This window comes from Linepithema humile, chromosome 6 (assembly GCF_040581485.1).
Source record: "Linepithema humile isolate Giens D197 chromosome 6, Lhum_UNIL_v1.0, whole genome shotgun sequence".
In the NCBI taxonomy this organism is placed as follows: Eukaryota; Metazoa; Arthropoda; class Insecta; order Hymenoptera; family Formicidae; genus Linepithema; species Linepithema humile.
The window spans coordinates 12,429,046-12,442,536 of record NC_090133.1 but is presented as its reverse complement, the minus strand read 5'-3'; the positions used below and the strand labels follow the sequence as shown (position 1 = coordinate 12,442,536).

Genomic DNA, 13,491 nt, shown 5'->3' with positions numbered 1-13,491 from the left:
TGTCAAGTGTTTATTATCGTCTCATGACGCATTGCACCCTCCCTGCCTGTCCGTTGTATCGGACTCGTAAGTAGCAAACTATTTTCAATTAGAACTCGAAAACTAAGCTTCAGACAAAATTTTATAAAAGGAAAAATTGTCTGAGAACTCGCTCAAGAATATGGCATTGCAAGGACATCAGGTTATTTTGAATCACCCTGTATATTTAAACCTTTAAAAAAAAACTATCTTATACAAGCTGTGCATAGCTAGCCAAGAGAGCGTCCCTCCCACCGCTCTGCCGCGCTTTGTATTATGCTATGCTGGGTGGGTCCTACTCGTCGCGCGCTCGGCGCTCGGGAAATACTTGCGCGGATTGGCGGATCTTTATTAATTATTTTCTAATTAATTATTGAAAATTTCGCAAAGTGGTAAAGGACTTACTTATTCAGTTTGACCCGCTCTATCTGTACACGACGGTTGGGCCGCGAACTTTGGGACACCCTGTATATAACTATCTTATATATAAAAACCTATTAAAAAAGCTGTCATATATATATAAATTTTTTATATAAAATATTTATATATATACGACAACTTTTTTTTATTAATTAAATATATACAACTTTTTTTGAAAGGTGGAAATATATACGACAGCTTTTTTTATAGACGTATATAATATTTTTAATAATTGTACTTGGCGTGTACTTGATGCCTTTTTTTGTACCTTTTTTTTAAATTATAGTAAACGCCAAAAATGTCCAAATAAAAGATAAATATGATCTTATCGGAACTGGATAGTGTGTGAAAATATTAATTGCAAATAGTACACTGAAAAAAACATTGAGTAGTGACCAGAGATGTAAAAAACCCCGTTTTTTTTTTAATAGAAAAGTTTAATAGAAAAATTAAGAAAAAAACATTGAAAAAAATGTGTTTTTTTTATTAAAAAAATACAAATTTGGTTTATTTCTGTTTTTATCTCTAAATTACGATATATACGGCATAGTATAATGGCACGAATAAATCATAAAAAAATCTTCAATTGTTTTGAACGGGGATCGGGGACCGACGTCTATAGCGCGTATAACGTATAACGCTCGATCGCACTATCCGATTTTCAATTTCCTTGTGTCTTTTGTCTTTTGAGCGGTGTATCTTATTATTATAGTATATCTCAGTATGCCAAAGCGTGAAGGTTCGGGGCGCAAGCCCACAGAAGTTAGTTATTTATTCAAAGATATTGAAAGTACTGCAAAAATATCTCGCGTTAAATATACTTTCTGCGGCAAAAAACTTTCAAAAAATGGCTCGCGTATGAAAGACCATATAAAAACATGTATAAAATGTCCTAAAAATGTGAAACAAAAATATATAAAAACAGATTGTGATTCGGAATTTTCAATTTCCTCACCAGAAGTTTCTATGGAATTTTCAGATGCAGATGCAAGTACTTCAAGCATGACCAGTAAGAAACAAATATTATTATTTGTTGATAACATGCAACTAGCTGATTAAAATAAAGCAACAGAATTGTTGGCTAAAGCTATTTTTGCTAGTGGAACTCCTTTAAGTATTGTAGAAAATACTTATTGGTTAAAGTTATTTAAATTTATACGGTCTGCATTCAAAATGCCAACCCGTTATGAACTTTCCGGATCTCTTTTACTAAAAGAATATAAAAAAAATTAATTTTTCTGTGGAAGAATAAATTGCGGCTGCAGAATCAGTTGCTTTAATGTATGATGGTTAGAGCCATCTTAGAAACGATTCAATTATTAATTTTATTGTTACCATACCAGTTCCTTTATTATATAAAATTTTAACAACAGGAAAAGAATCACATACCGGTGAATATATTGCCAGAGAAATAAATTCAGTAATTGAAAAAATAAGCCCACAAAAAGTTTTTAGACTTGTTACGGATAACGCAGCAAATATGAAAGCTGCATGGCATATTTTAAAACAAGAAAGTAAAACGACCAATCTTTTTACGTACCGATGTTTTGCCCATTCACTGAATTTATTGTTCAATGATTTCAAAAAATTGTCAACGTTAAAAACATTTTTAACTGAAGTTATAATAATTATAAAAAAATCAAACAATCACATGTATTTTTGGCGACATTTAAAGAAAAACAGAAGAATACTAAAATTTCTTTGAAATTACCTGTTGAAACGCGATGGGGTTCAATAGTTTCTTGCTTAGAAAGTGTACAAATAAATAAGCATGCAATTCAATCATTAGCTATTGATGAAAATGTGCAAAATATTATCGAGAAATATCATATCTTAAAGAAAAATGCTCTTAATGAACATTTTTGGGATAAAAGCTTTTATTGATTTGCTCAAGCCGATAGCAACTGCTATTAAATTTATTGAAAGTGATCAGCTAAGAATTTCTTCAGTTATCGGAATCTTCCAAAATATTAAAAGTTATTTGGATAGAACTTTATCTTCCTGTCCTTTGTCTAAGAATGAAGAAACAATAGCGAAAGCAAAAATTGCCAAGAGAGAACAGTTTGCTATTTGCGACGTTCATAAAATATGTAATCTTCTAGATCCGAAAAAACGTGGTTATGATCTGACGTTAAATAAACAGGTAAGGTACATACAAAATTGTAATAATAAAATATTGATTTATTATTACCTACTATTTCTATTAGTTATCGAGACAACAACAACAAAATTCATTTCTTTTTTGTAATATTTCTTTGATTATTTTTGATGTATTTTTAGACTGAAGTTATAGAGCTGATTTTTAATTCAGCAAAAAAGATACCAGATTTGGTATCCAAAATTCCAAACCAATGTAATCCACAATATAAAATAATGAGATGTTTAAATACAACAATACGCATCGATACATTAGCAGATAATTGTTATGATTTAATAGATGGGAACATTATTGAAATAAAAAATATTGCTTACTGCAGAACGCTTAATACAAATGTTATTATTGGCAATGAATTCTGTCATAAAAGAAATGTATATGATGTTCCTTGTCCTTCGTCTCTCATGGGAATATTTATTGTGGAGAACTTAGACTCAGAATTAAAGATGTGGCCAGTAGAAAATGTTAAAACTAAATATGTTAAAGTACCATTAATAACAGGAGATAATGAGACCAAAGTTCTTTATGGTTTAGCTAACTTCCAAGTCAAAGAAGACATTTTCAGTCAACAGTTTCTTTGGCAAACTGTTGATCAAATTTCATCAATAGCATGGTGGAGTGGCCACAGAGTGAGCACAGAGCTTTTAAAAATAGCTGTACGATTTTTGAAACTATCCGCCACCTCAGCTGCCTGCGAGAGGAGCTTCAGTACATATGGTGCAATACACACTTCTAAAAGAAATAGATTAACTAATGACAGAGCAGCAAAAATTGTCTACACAATTGCACACAATTTAAAGTTGCAAAATTCACAATTCATTGCTCTTTAAGGTAGCATCAGGATGTTTAATAAAAAATCAGAAATTTCTGAGAAAATACCGGAGTCCAGAGCAAGTGAAATTAATTTAAATAATAAAGTCGATGAGGATGAAATTTCAGATTTTTCTATAATGAATTTCGAACGTGTAGAGGATGATGAAGATTGTGATTAGATAACTATTATTAAAAATAATAAAATATATTACAAACTTTTTTTTATTACAAACTTATATCTATTATACAATAAATACTAATACCAAATTCAATTTTAATTTCTTTTTTTTTTTAGATTTTATCTATTAATTAAAAGTAGTAAATAGTAATCCCATCACCCATCCCATAACCCATAACTATATAGTCAATTTAAATGTAATCTATATTTAAAATAATGATTATTCAAATCTATTATCTAAAAAATCAAAAATTAAGAAAAATTAACTTGTAATAATCAAAATATATATATTAAATACATATCTGAAAAAAACAAAATTCTGAAAAAAAACCGAGGTTTGTTCTTTTTTTTTCACAAAAAAAACACATTTTATGAAAAACATTTCGTTTTTTTTCTATTTACATCTCTAGTAGTGACAACCAAGTCTCAGAGTTGAACAGATGAATTTAATTGTGTTAACTACAATCAGATTGACTAAATATCAAGTCAGATAAAAAAAGAAGATATTAGAAGAATACTAAAATTCTGTTCAAAGAATTAGGACTGTTAGTTCGCCATATGCAAGAACGATTCGAGTTGTTTCAACTCATTTTTTTTTTCAATGTAATAGTTTTACTTGTGTGTCCGCGCGCGCGCGCACACACACACGCACAGTGCCGATAGTAAATAAGTTATTTGTGTGGAGTAGATAGCAGAAAGTCAAGTAACAAGCAAGGCAGTCATACAAAAATAGAATAGCGAAAATGGTTCCTGCTTTCAGTATAAAATCCATTTGACTGCCGATTTCTATTTAATACAAGGCAAATTTGTAATCGTCACCGCAATCACAAACTTTTACTTTTTTGAAACAACTCATATTTGTTCGCGCGCGTGCATATTATGTTGCTATAACTTATTTATATAATAACTATTAGTTATTTTCTTGCAAATTAATTTGCTTGTATTATGTGTTAGTTTTTTTTATTTATTTCGTTTGATAATTAATATAAATAGTGCATATAAATAGTGGACCTAGTAATTTTTTTGTATATTAATTAACTTTTCTTGGAATCAAATCTTTGAATTTTATTTAACGAGAATGATCGAACGATTTAACTGTTAGAAACGTAGCATATGGAATCATTTGGGTGTGTATCAGCTGCTACGTAAATCTTATCCGCGACTGTTTCGAAATCGCAGATCACCGCGGTGGGATCGTCTGAGATATCACAATTTTACGCTCCCCACTAATTAATCGGAAAGTCCGACAGTGATTCTTGTTTCGTCAACCAATCGGGAGGAAAGATCATTAGGGCTCGACCGTTTAGTTATTGCATATAAACGAAACGTATTGACAAATACAATAACATGCAGTCAAAACTTCATTGGGTTATCAGCTGGAAGAATATGACACGAGTTTTGCGACCATTCAACAGTGAAAGAAATTTCTACATTAATTACCGCTGTTTTACTAAAGAAAACTCGAAAAGTGAATTAAACCTCAATCGTGTTAATTTACGCTCGATACATATTTTGACACCGTCTGTCTTTGCAAATCAAAAAACACGCAAGATGCCATCCGTTGTCGATAATTATCATTCGCAGTAAGTACTTCTAGTTTGGTTTTTTTTTATTAAAAAAGACAATAAACATTACATTGATATCATTAAAAAGTGCAAAATGTAAAGAAAGAAATTAGAAAAATTCGAGATAATTTTTATTAAACACTATTTGAACGAATCATATTTTTCTCATGATTGATATTAAAAAAAATACTAAAGAAAAATACTGAATGGTTTTAATAATGTCAAACTTTTTGCAACGATCTGTATCATTTTGCAAGTATATATAAAAAAAAAAAAAAAAAAAAAATATATATATATATATATATATATATATATATATACGTACGTATATATATGTACTAAAAGAATAATAAAATAAAAAAGTTTTTTTTATTCAGAAAGCCATTATAAATGTTTTTTTACTTTTCGGCTTTTCCTCGTAAGTTACACTAACAATAAGTGATATAAATAAAAAAATAAGATTTAATCAATTTATATGATACAATCAACATTATTTCATTATTATTATTAAAAATAAAATACTGACTATAAATACTGAAAATAATATAAAGAATATTCGTTAAGTTACAATATTACAGCAATGTATAAGTCATTTAAAAATAAAAATTATTTGAAAAGCATTATTTTATCGTAATGACATTACATTACAGAAGAATAAAATGTGTAATTTTGATTTTTAATTAATATTACTTAATGTATATATACATACATAATAATTGTTTTTATATAGTATAAAATGTTTATATTATCGAAACTAAACACTATTTTAAAAAATATTTATTTCTTTATAAATAAGTTCGTTGAAAAAATGTACAATTGAACTATACAAAAACGAAAGTAGGTTTTACATAAGTGCAAAATAAGAAAAAAAATTACAGTTAAAAAGTATTTACTAACAATTTTAAATGTTTCGCTTTTTAATAGCAGCATAACAAACATACCTACATTAAAATTAGATTACAAACATTATGTTCATTATAGTGAAGTTCTAAATATTTAATCTAGATGTATTATAATTTTATATATTTATAATTTTATATATTCCGAAAACTTTATATAAACTTTATATTAAAGTATAAATATAATATAAACATTATAATGCATATATTTAATAATAATTTAATGTAAAATATAAATAACTTTATATTATACTGAATATTAACTTTATATTAAAGATTTGATACTTTTATTAAGAAAAAATTAATCCTGAAATAATATAAGATATTACAAACAAATGGAATATATAAAAAGTTTAACTCACACACACACACACACACACAATATGGTTTATTTGATCCTTTTTGTTTGCTTCAAAATCTTAATCTTATTTATTGCTTTAAAATAAAGTATAATCCTCGATTTAACAGACCTTGATATAACGAATTTCGGATTTAATGAACACTTTAACCACCGCACCGTGAGCATTTCTTATCGCGTTTGTTTTGACTAGCGTGCAATAGATTTACTTTGTTTTAATCTTAGTCTGCCTCAAGTTATCATGCGTTAATTGTACACTCTGTGTTTCTGTGATTTCTGAACTTTTATTTTATTTATTAAATAATTCCGCAATCAAACAATTAAAGCAAAGCTAGACGCTTTCTTTTAGCAAATTTCACTGACTTATTCTTTCTTGTAATTTAATAAATTTATGTTCTATATTGTATGAAAGCTATTTTGCATTAAAATATTTGAATTTGAAAACAGTAAAAAATGTCCTTTTCTTGGTAACATTCGATTTAACGGATTTTCGGCATTATCGGACACCGTTCGCCCCTATTAGTCCATAAAATCGAGGGTTTACTGTATACAGATAATAATTCTCTAATTCGCAGTGCCAAATTATTCAAAATTGTATTATTAAAAATAAAAATTTTCACGAATTTAGTGTATTTGTGTATATTGTATATATAGGATGTTTCAGAATAACCGCGACAATGCTCGTGACCGGGTAGAAAAGAGTAAGCTGAATAAAAAAGTCCTTTATCGTTTTGCAATTTTTGTAATAATTATGAAGAAATTAATTAAAAAGAATTGGCGAATAAACGCGCGTTTCGCATGGCTAGATTGTGAGATGTATGCTCTAGGCGTGTGCCTAAAGTTAGTGGTTCTCAAACTTTTTCAGCCGTGTGGGATATTGCGGCACACAATAATATGGTTTATTTATAAGATTATTTTTGAACAAAACAGATCTGGAAATGTCAGTTTCTATATTGATTAACAAGAAAAAAAGAAAGAAAGAAAAAAGAAAAGAAAAAAAAAGAAAAAAGGGATATACAAAGTGAATTCAAAAAATTCGACTTCAGATCTAGATATTTCCCATTTCCTATCTAGTTACGTCTTATTCGTAAATCATATTTTAAAAATTATTTCAAGATTGAGGGAGGCATTTTAGAAAAAAATGTTTTGGACAAAAGTTTCTTATTTTTCGCCGGGGAATCCGAATCTGCAATAAAAAGTGCCATGTTCCAATTAAACAATTTAACGGTCTGGATAGCCCATTTCCCGTCGGTACTGGAAGTTGAAAATATCACCATACAATAGAACATACCCGATTTAGTTATCGAAATTTTTGCGATTTTTGATAAAATCTACTTCCTTTTTTATTGAAAGGCCTGTACGGGTGGTTTTGGACACTCTATATATACAGGGTGAGTCAGTTAATGTGTTACAAATGTATATCTCGGAAACAAAGCATTTTAGAGAAAAATGTTCCATACAAAAGTTTTGTGAGTTTGAGAGAGACATAAGATAGTGTCATTGGTTTGACCTTGGATAGTCGTTCAAAGACCACATAAAGGTCACCTTTAATTTTTTAAATGGAAACCTCCATTTTTCATTGCATATTCTTGTGACTTACCTTGAGAACTTTTTAAAACACTATAATAAAATATTTTTTCATTAAGCACTTTTTGAGTTATTGAGGCTTGAAGTTTATAGTATCGCCAGCATTAGTATTATCCAAGGTGTACCGCGTAAAGGTTGCATAGTTAGATTTATACCTCTCGTGTGCGTGCGTGTGTGCGTGCGTGTGTGTGTTTTAAATCGCCAAACTAATATATGTCATATTTGAAATATTAAAGATTTTTTTTTATTTAAATTTTAAACATGTAAGAAAAAGAACTTTATTTTTTCTTTATATTCAGACAAATTATAGATTTTTCAGGACTTTAATTAAACATATACATATATAAAAATTAAAAATAAATTAAAAAAGCTAATCACTATTTTAATCATTATTGTTTAATTAAACAATTTATTATTTATTAATAAAACAATTGTTTAATTATTTTAAATTAATTTTTTTGTTAAAAATTGATAATTGTGAGTTAATTTTTCATAAAAGTTAACAAAAAAAGACTAAAACGCCGACGACAAAGCGTAAAAATAAAAAAGTTTTTATTATCAATTAATATAATGTGAAAACGTTTTGGTCCAATTATGGATCCTTAATTGTTAACGAATTCGTGAAAAATCTAATAACAAAAAAAATATTGCAAATGTAATAAACAATATATTTGTAAATTAAAATTATCATGTATTTTTATTTATCCTTACATCATAATGGGTTTATGTTTTTTTTCAGAATCTCGAGATTTTTTCTAACTTATGCAGCAAAAAACCCATTGACTAAAAATAGGTACGATTACATAGGTAAAATACCATTATTAAACGCATGTACAGTAGAAATGTCATTAAAACTTCGTGACTACATTGAGAAATGTGCCGTGTTGTGTTGTCCTAAGGACATTTATATATGTAATGGTTCAGATGTGGAATATACGCAAATGCTAAAAATTCTTCAGGAAAATGGAACTATTAAAAAATTGCCCAAATATGAGAATTGGTAAGTTTTACATTTCAGTTGCAATTATTATATTATATTTTTTAAGGAGGAGAAAGAGGGAAGATTACTTTGACTACAAGAAAATAAAAGATATCTTTGACAAATTTTTTAAAATAAAATTTGATTAAAAATTTTTTTTTATTATATTTTGTAAATACTTATTTTAATATTATAAAATAAAAAACAAAAAAATAAATAGTAAATTTTTGTATCTAATATAGTTGCTGCAAAAATCCATATTTTTCAAAACATAGCATTGGTACCCAATAAACCCTGTTTGTTACAGTGATTAACGTGGAAATAACAAATAATATAACGCAAATTACCTATATGATATAAAACTGTAATATACATTACGTATTATTTTGCAACAGTAATGTAACAAAATATTATTGTAATCTAATATTGTTATATACGTGTTTCTTCGCTTGCCGCTATGCGGCGAAACCAGATTTAACTATTCGTATTCAAGTTTTTGCCATAAAATGCATATAAAGCCTACAAAGGACGGGTAACATAAGATCCAAAGTATATCTTTTCTTTGTCAGTTTAATTTCTAATACAATCCAAATAAGGGATTCAGAATATTAAACAAGTTATTTGAAATTGGTCGGGTAAATAGGAAATATTACATTTGCTACCAATTTGAAACAAAAATCGGAATTTTTATACAAATTAAATCGCGGGTTTTATAAATTAAATACATATAATATTTAACATACATACATATAATATTTTTATTTATTTAATTATGAACTTTATGATCAATTCTATATAAACAAATTCTATATGGAGTATAACTACATACGTACTAACAATGATATAACATATTACATGTTACATTTATGAGAGAGAAATTACAATTAACTAATAATTTATTGGTAATACTTATGTATATTACTTGTAACATTCCATTTTACTGGATACCCAGTAAACACTGTCATATTGATGTTATATAAAAGCAAAGAAATAGAATAGAAAAAATAAAAAAAATATGTAACTGAAATGATACCATATCATGTTTTTCTTAAAGACAACTATGTGTTTTTTTACACCAATTAATTCCTCTCATTATTTTGTGCAAAATAATGTTGAGGTAAGATAATTGAAAAATGAATATTTAACGAAATATTTCATATTTTGTGTAAAATTATGTCAAAGTATAAAATATTTCGTAAAGTATTCAATTTTTGGTCATCCTACCCTTATTACTTTTTATGCCGAATACTGCAAGGAATCGATTTATATAAAAAATCAGGGTAGTTCCATATAAAAAAAATGACGATGACCTTCATATGACCTTAAAAAATTGTTTCTTTTTTTAAAAATTAATTTTACCATTATTTGTTCCGCTTGAAACCGTACAATTTTTGTCTGAAACATTTTTCTGTATCTCCCATATTTTTTTAGATATTTGACTGTCAAAAATAAAATGGGTACCTGAGCCAAATCGGCACAGTCATTTTTTTTCTTTTACCCTAGGCTACCTTCCCTGCAAATTTCATCAAAATCCATGAAGCAGTTTTCCATTTCGTTTTTTTTTCGGTCGAAGGACTCCGCACAAACCTTATGAAAAGTGGCTCCCGGTAAAATTGGCTGAAATTGCAGTATGCTATAGTTCTTGGTGTCCTGATCAAAAGTCTTGATGGGCACGAAGCTTGAAAATCAATAGTTTTTCGTCTAGAGATGTTTGAAGTTCTAAACTTTTGCTATGCCGTGATGATACAGCCGTGATGATATAGCCGTGATATAATACCAGATTATGTGTGGCTGTGTGTGTGGGTGTTAGCATGTCGTGTCTGTGGGTGTGTCTGGATGTGTGAGTAGGTATGGCGAGCAAACACCCCCTCCCCTCCTCCTCCACACACGCGCGCGCGTGCGCGCGTACATACACAGATACAGGCGCACATACAGACACACACATGGTCTGGCATTATATCTCGGCTATGTCATCACGGCATAGCAAACGTTTAAGACTTCAAACATCTCTAGAAAAAAAACTATTGATTTTCAAGCTATAGACATATATAACTAGATCCAGCATGCCGTATATTTCCTTATGATATTCGTTGGGTTTGGCAGAACGGAGAGAGAGGCAAAACATAGGGGATATTTCTGTCCTTTTTTTGCGCGCGCATCATGACAGTAATGGCCGACAATTGTCAACTGGTCATAACGTGAAAGTCGGATATCATAAGTTACGTGTTATGTGTACGAACATTATACCCTATTATTATACCATATATATAAATATGTTAAAAAATAAAGACGTGCAGTGCGGTGTGGATGCAGTGTGGATATTGGAAGAAGCCTAACGGCCGTCACATGGCTGTCACGCTCGCTGTCAATAGCGACTGCGCATCCTACCTGCGCAGACAAAGAAAGAAATCTTCCCCTATGTTTTGCCTCTTTGTCCGTTCTGCCAAAGACATGCATGCTGGGTCTAGTTATATATGTCTATGTTTCAAGCTTCGTGCCCATTAGGTCTGTTCTTTATAACTGAACTGGCTGCACTAGTTCAGAGTTTATCTTTTTTTCCTCCACATTGGAAGGAGAAAGATAAACTCTGAACTAGTGCAGTCAGTTCAGCTATAAAGAACAGACCTATTGAGACTTTTGATCAGGACACCAAGAACTATAACATATTGCAATTTTAGCAAATTTCACCGGGGGCCATTTTCCATAAAGTTTGTGCGGGATCCTTTGTGACCTCCTTTTATTTTAAAAATACTATTACATTCAAGGCATAATATAGTAGTAATATGGATATGAAGAACTAAACAAACTAATTTAAAAGAAAGAATGTAATCAAAATAAAAATATATACAAGGTGTTTGATAATGATGGGACAACCGCTCGTATATGGGTAGAACACGATAAAGTGAATAGAAAAATCCTTTACCGTTTTGCAATTTTTAAAATAATAAATAAGATATTAATTAAGAAGGATTGACGAATGGTAGCGCGTTGCGCGTGGTTAGACCATGGACTGTACGATCTAAGCGTGATAGTGCGTAGCGAGAAGAATTATGGTCTTTATACGTAAAAAAATTTAATCGTAACCGTAAGACGTAAGCAAATCGACTAAACGACTAAAACTTTTTTATGTGTAATGCCTTAATACACGAGCAGTGAGCGAGATCCAGACTCATGCACCCGCTCGCTGCTCGCTTGTTACTTTTGTCGCCATGCGCGACAGCTGCTGACCCATCTAGATCGTACAGCCCACGGTTTAATGGCATGCAACGTGCTATCATTCATCAATCCTTTTTAATTAATATCTCATTTATTATTGCAAAAATTGTAAAGTAAAGGACTTTTCTATTCAATTTACCGCGCTTTACCCGTACACGAATGATTGTCCCATCATTATCAAACACCCTGTATATCTACTACTCCAAAAAACTTTGTTGCTACACTTTAAAATATTACAAAATTAATATAATATTATATATAAATATCTGAGATTACATTAATAACTACTATAAAAGATTGATAGACATTATGTTAATTGATTGATAGATATTATGTTAACATAGTGCTAAAGAGTACTAAATTGTTTTGGATCACGGAGAAAATTTTATAATTATTTTTAAAAATTATTGTAATGTGACAATAGCTGGTAGCAACAGACCATCAAGTAAGTAAGTAAGATGCGTTATGACTCCGAAAGGTCTCCCCTCTTGCGGCCATCTGGTTCGGAGTGGGGGCGATGGAATAGAGCGGGAAATTTAAAGGGAGAGATTAGACATTCTGAGAAAAAATTCAAAGGCATCCAAGACTTCGGCAGAGGGGTTTTTCAAGAGCGAAGTGGTTAAGTAAGGTGGATTTAGATTAAGTTTTTGGAGTTTGTTTTGTAATACGGTTCTTGCGTTATTGTAAAGTGGACAATTCCATAGAACATGATCAATATTTTCTGAGTGATAACCACAATTGCATTTTGGAAAATCGACAATGTTAAACCTAGCGAACGAGGCATTTAAATTATAATGGTTATTTCTGATACGATTTAGGGAAGTAATAATCTTTCGATCCAAAGATTGAAAAAAATGAAACCAAGGTTTTCTAGTTTTATTGTAATAGTACTTAAAGTAGTGAACGCCCTTTGTATTTTTCCATCGTTCAAGAAAAGAGAAAAATCGATGATAAACTTTTTCTTGGAAATGACGGTAAAAATCAGAGTGAGGAATATGTATATTTAGATTAGTTCCGTGTTTGGTAGCCAGATTGGCCAGACGATCAGCTATTTCGTTACCGAGAATTCCTGTATGGGCTGGGATCCAAATAATTTAAATATTAAGACCTAATTGATGGGCTGAGTAGAGTTTTTCTTTTAAATAAACAACCAGTTCATTTTTACATTTCAGCGGAGAACAGTTGGCGAAGGATCGTACTATGCTTTGAGAATCTGTAAAGATAATAGAGTTACTTAGTTACTGAGTTTATTGGAAATGATGATGTCAATAGCTAAGTCAATCGCTATGTTTTCGGTAGTGAA

At 29.8% G+C, this 13,491-nt stretch overlaps 1 protein-coding gene across 1 annotated transcript in view; it reads left to right on the top strand.

Annotated features, from left to right (window-relative positions):
* Positions 1–2,082: 2,082 nt before the first annotated feature.
* The window catches only part of LOC105667920 (phosphoenolpyruvate carboxykinase [GTP]-like), a 116,408-nt gene continuing 104,999 nt past the window's right edge, over positions 2,083–13,491 (top strand). Inside the window, exons 1-2 of the mRNA XM_067358281.1 lie at positions 2,083–5,167; positions 8,733–8,993. Of these exons, the coding sequence (XP_067214382.1) occupies positions 4,932–5,167; positions 8,733–8,993 (497 nt within the window). The 5' untranslated portion in view covers positions 2,083–4,931. The remainder of the gene's footprint in view (positions 5,168–8,732; positions 8,994–13,491) is intronic.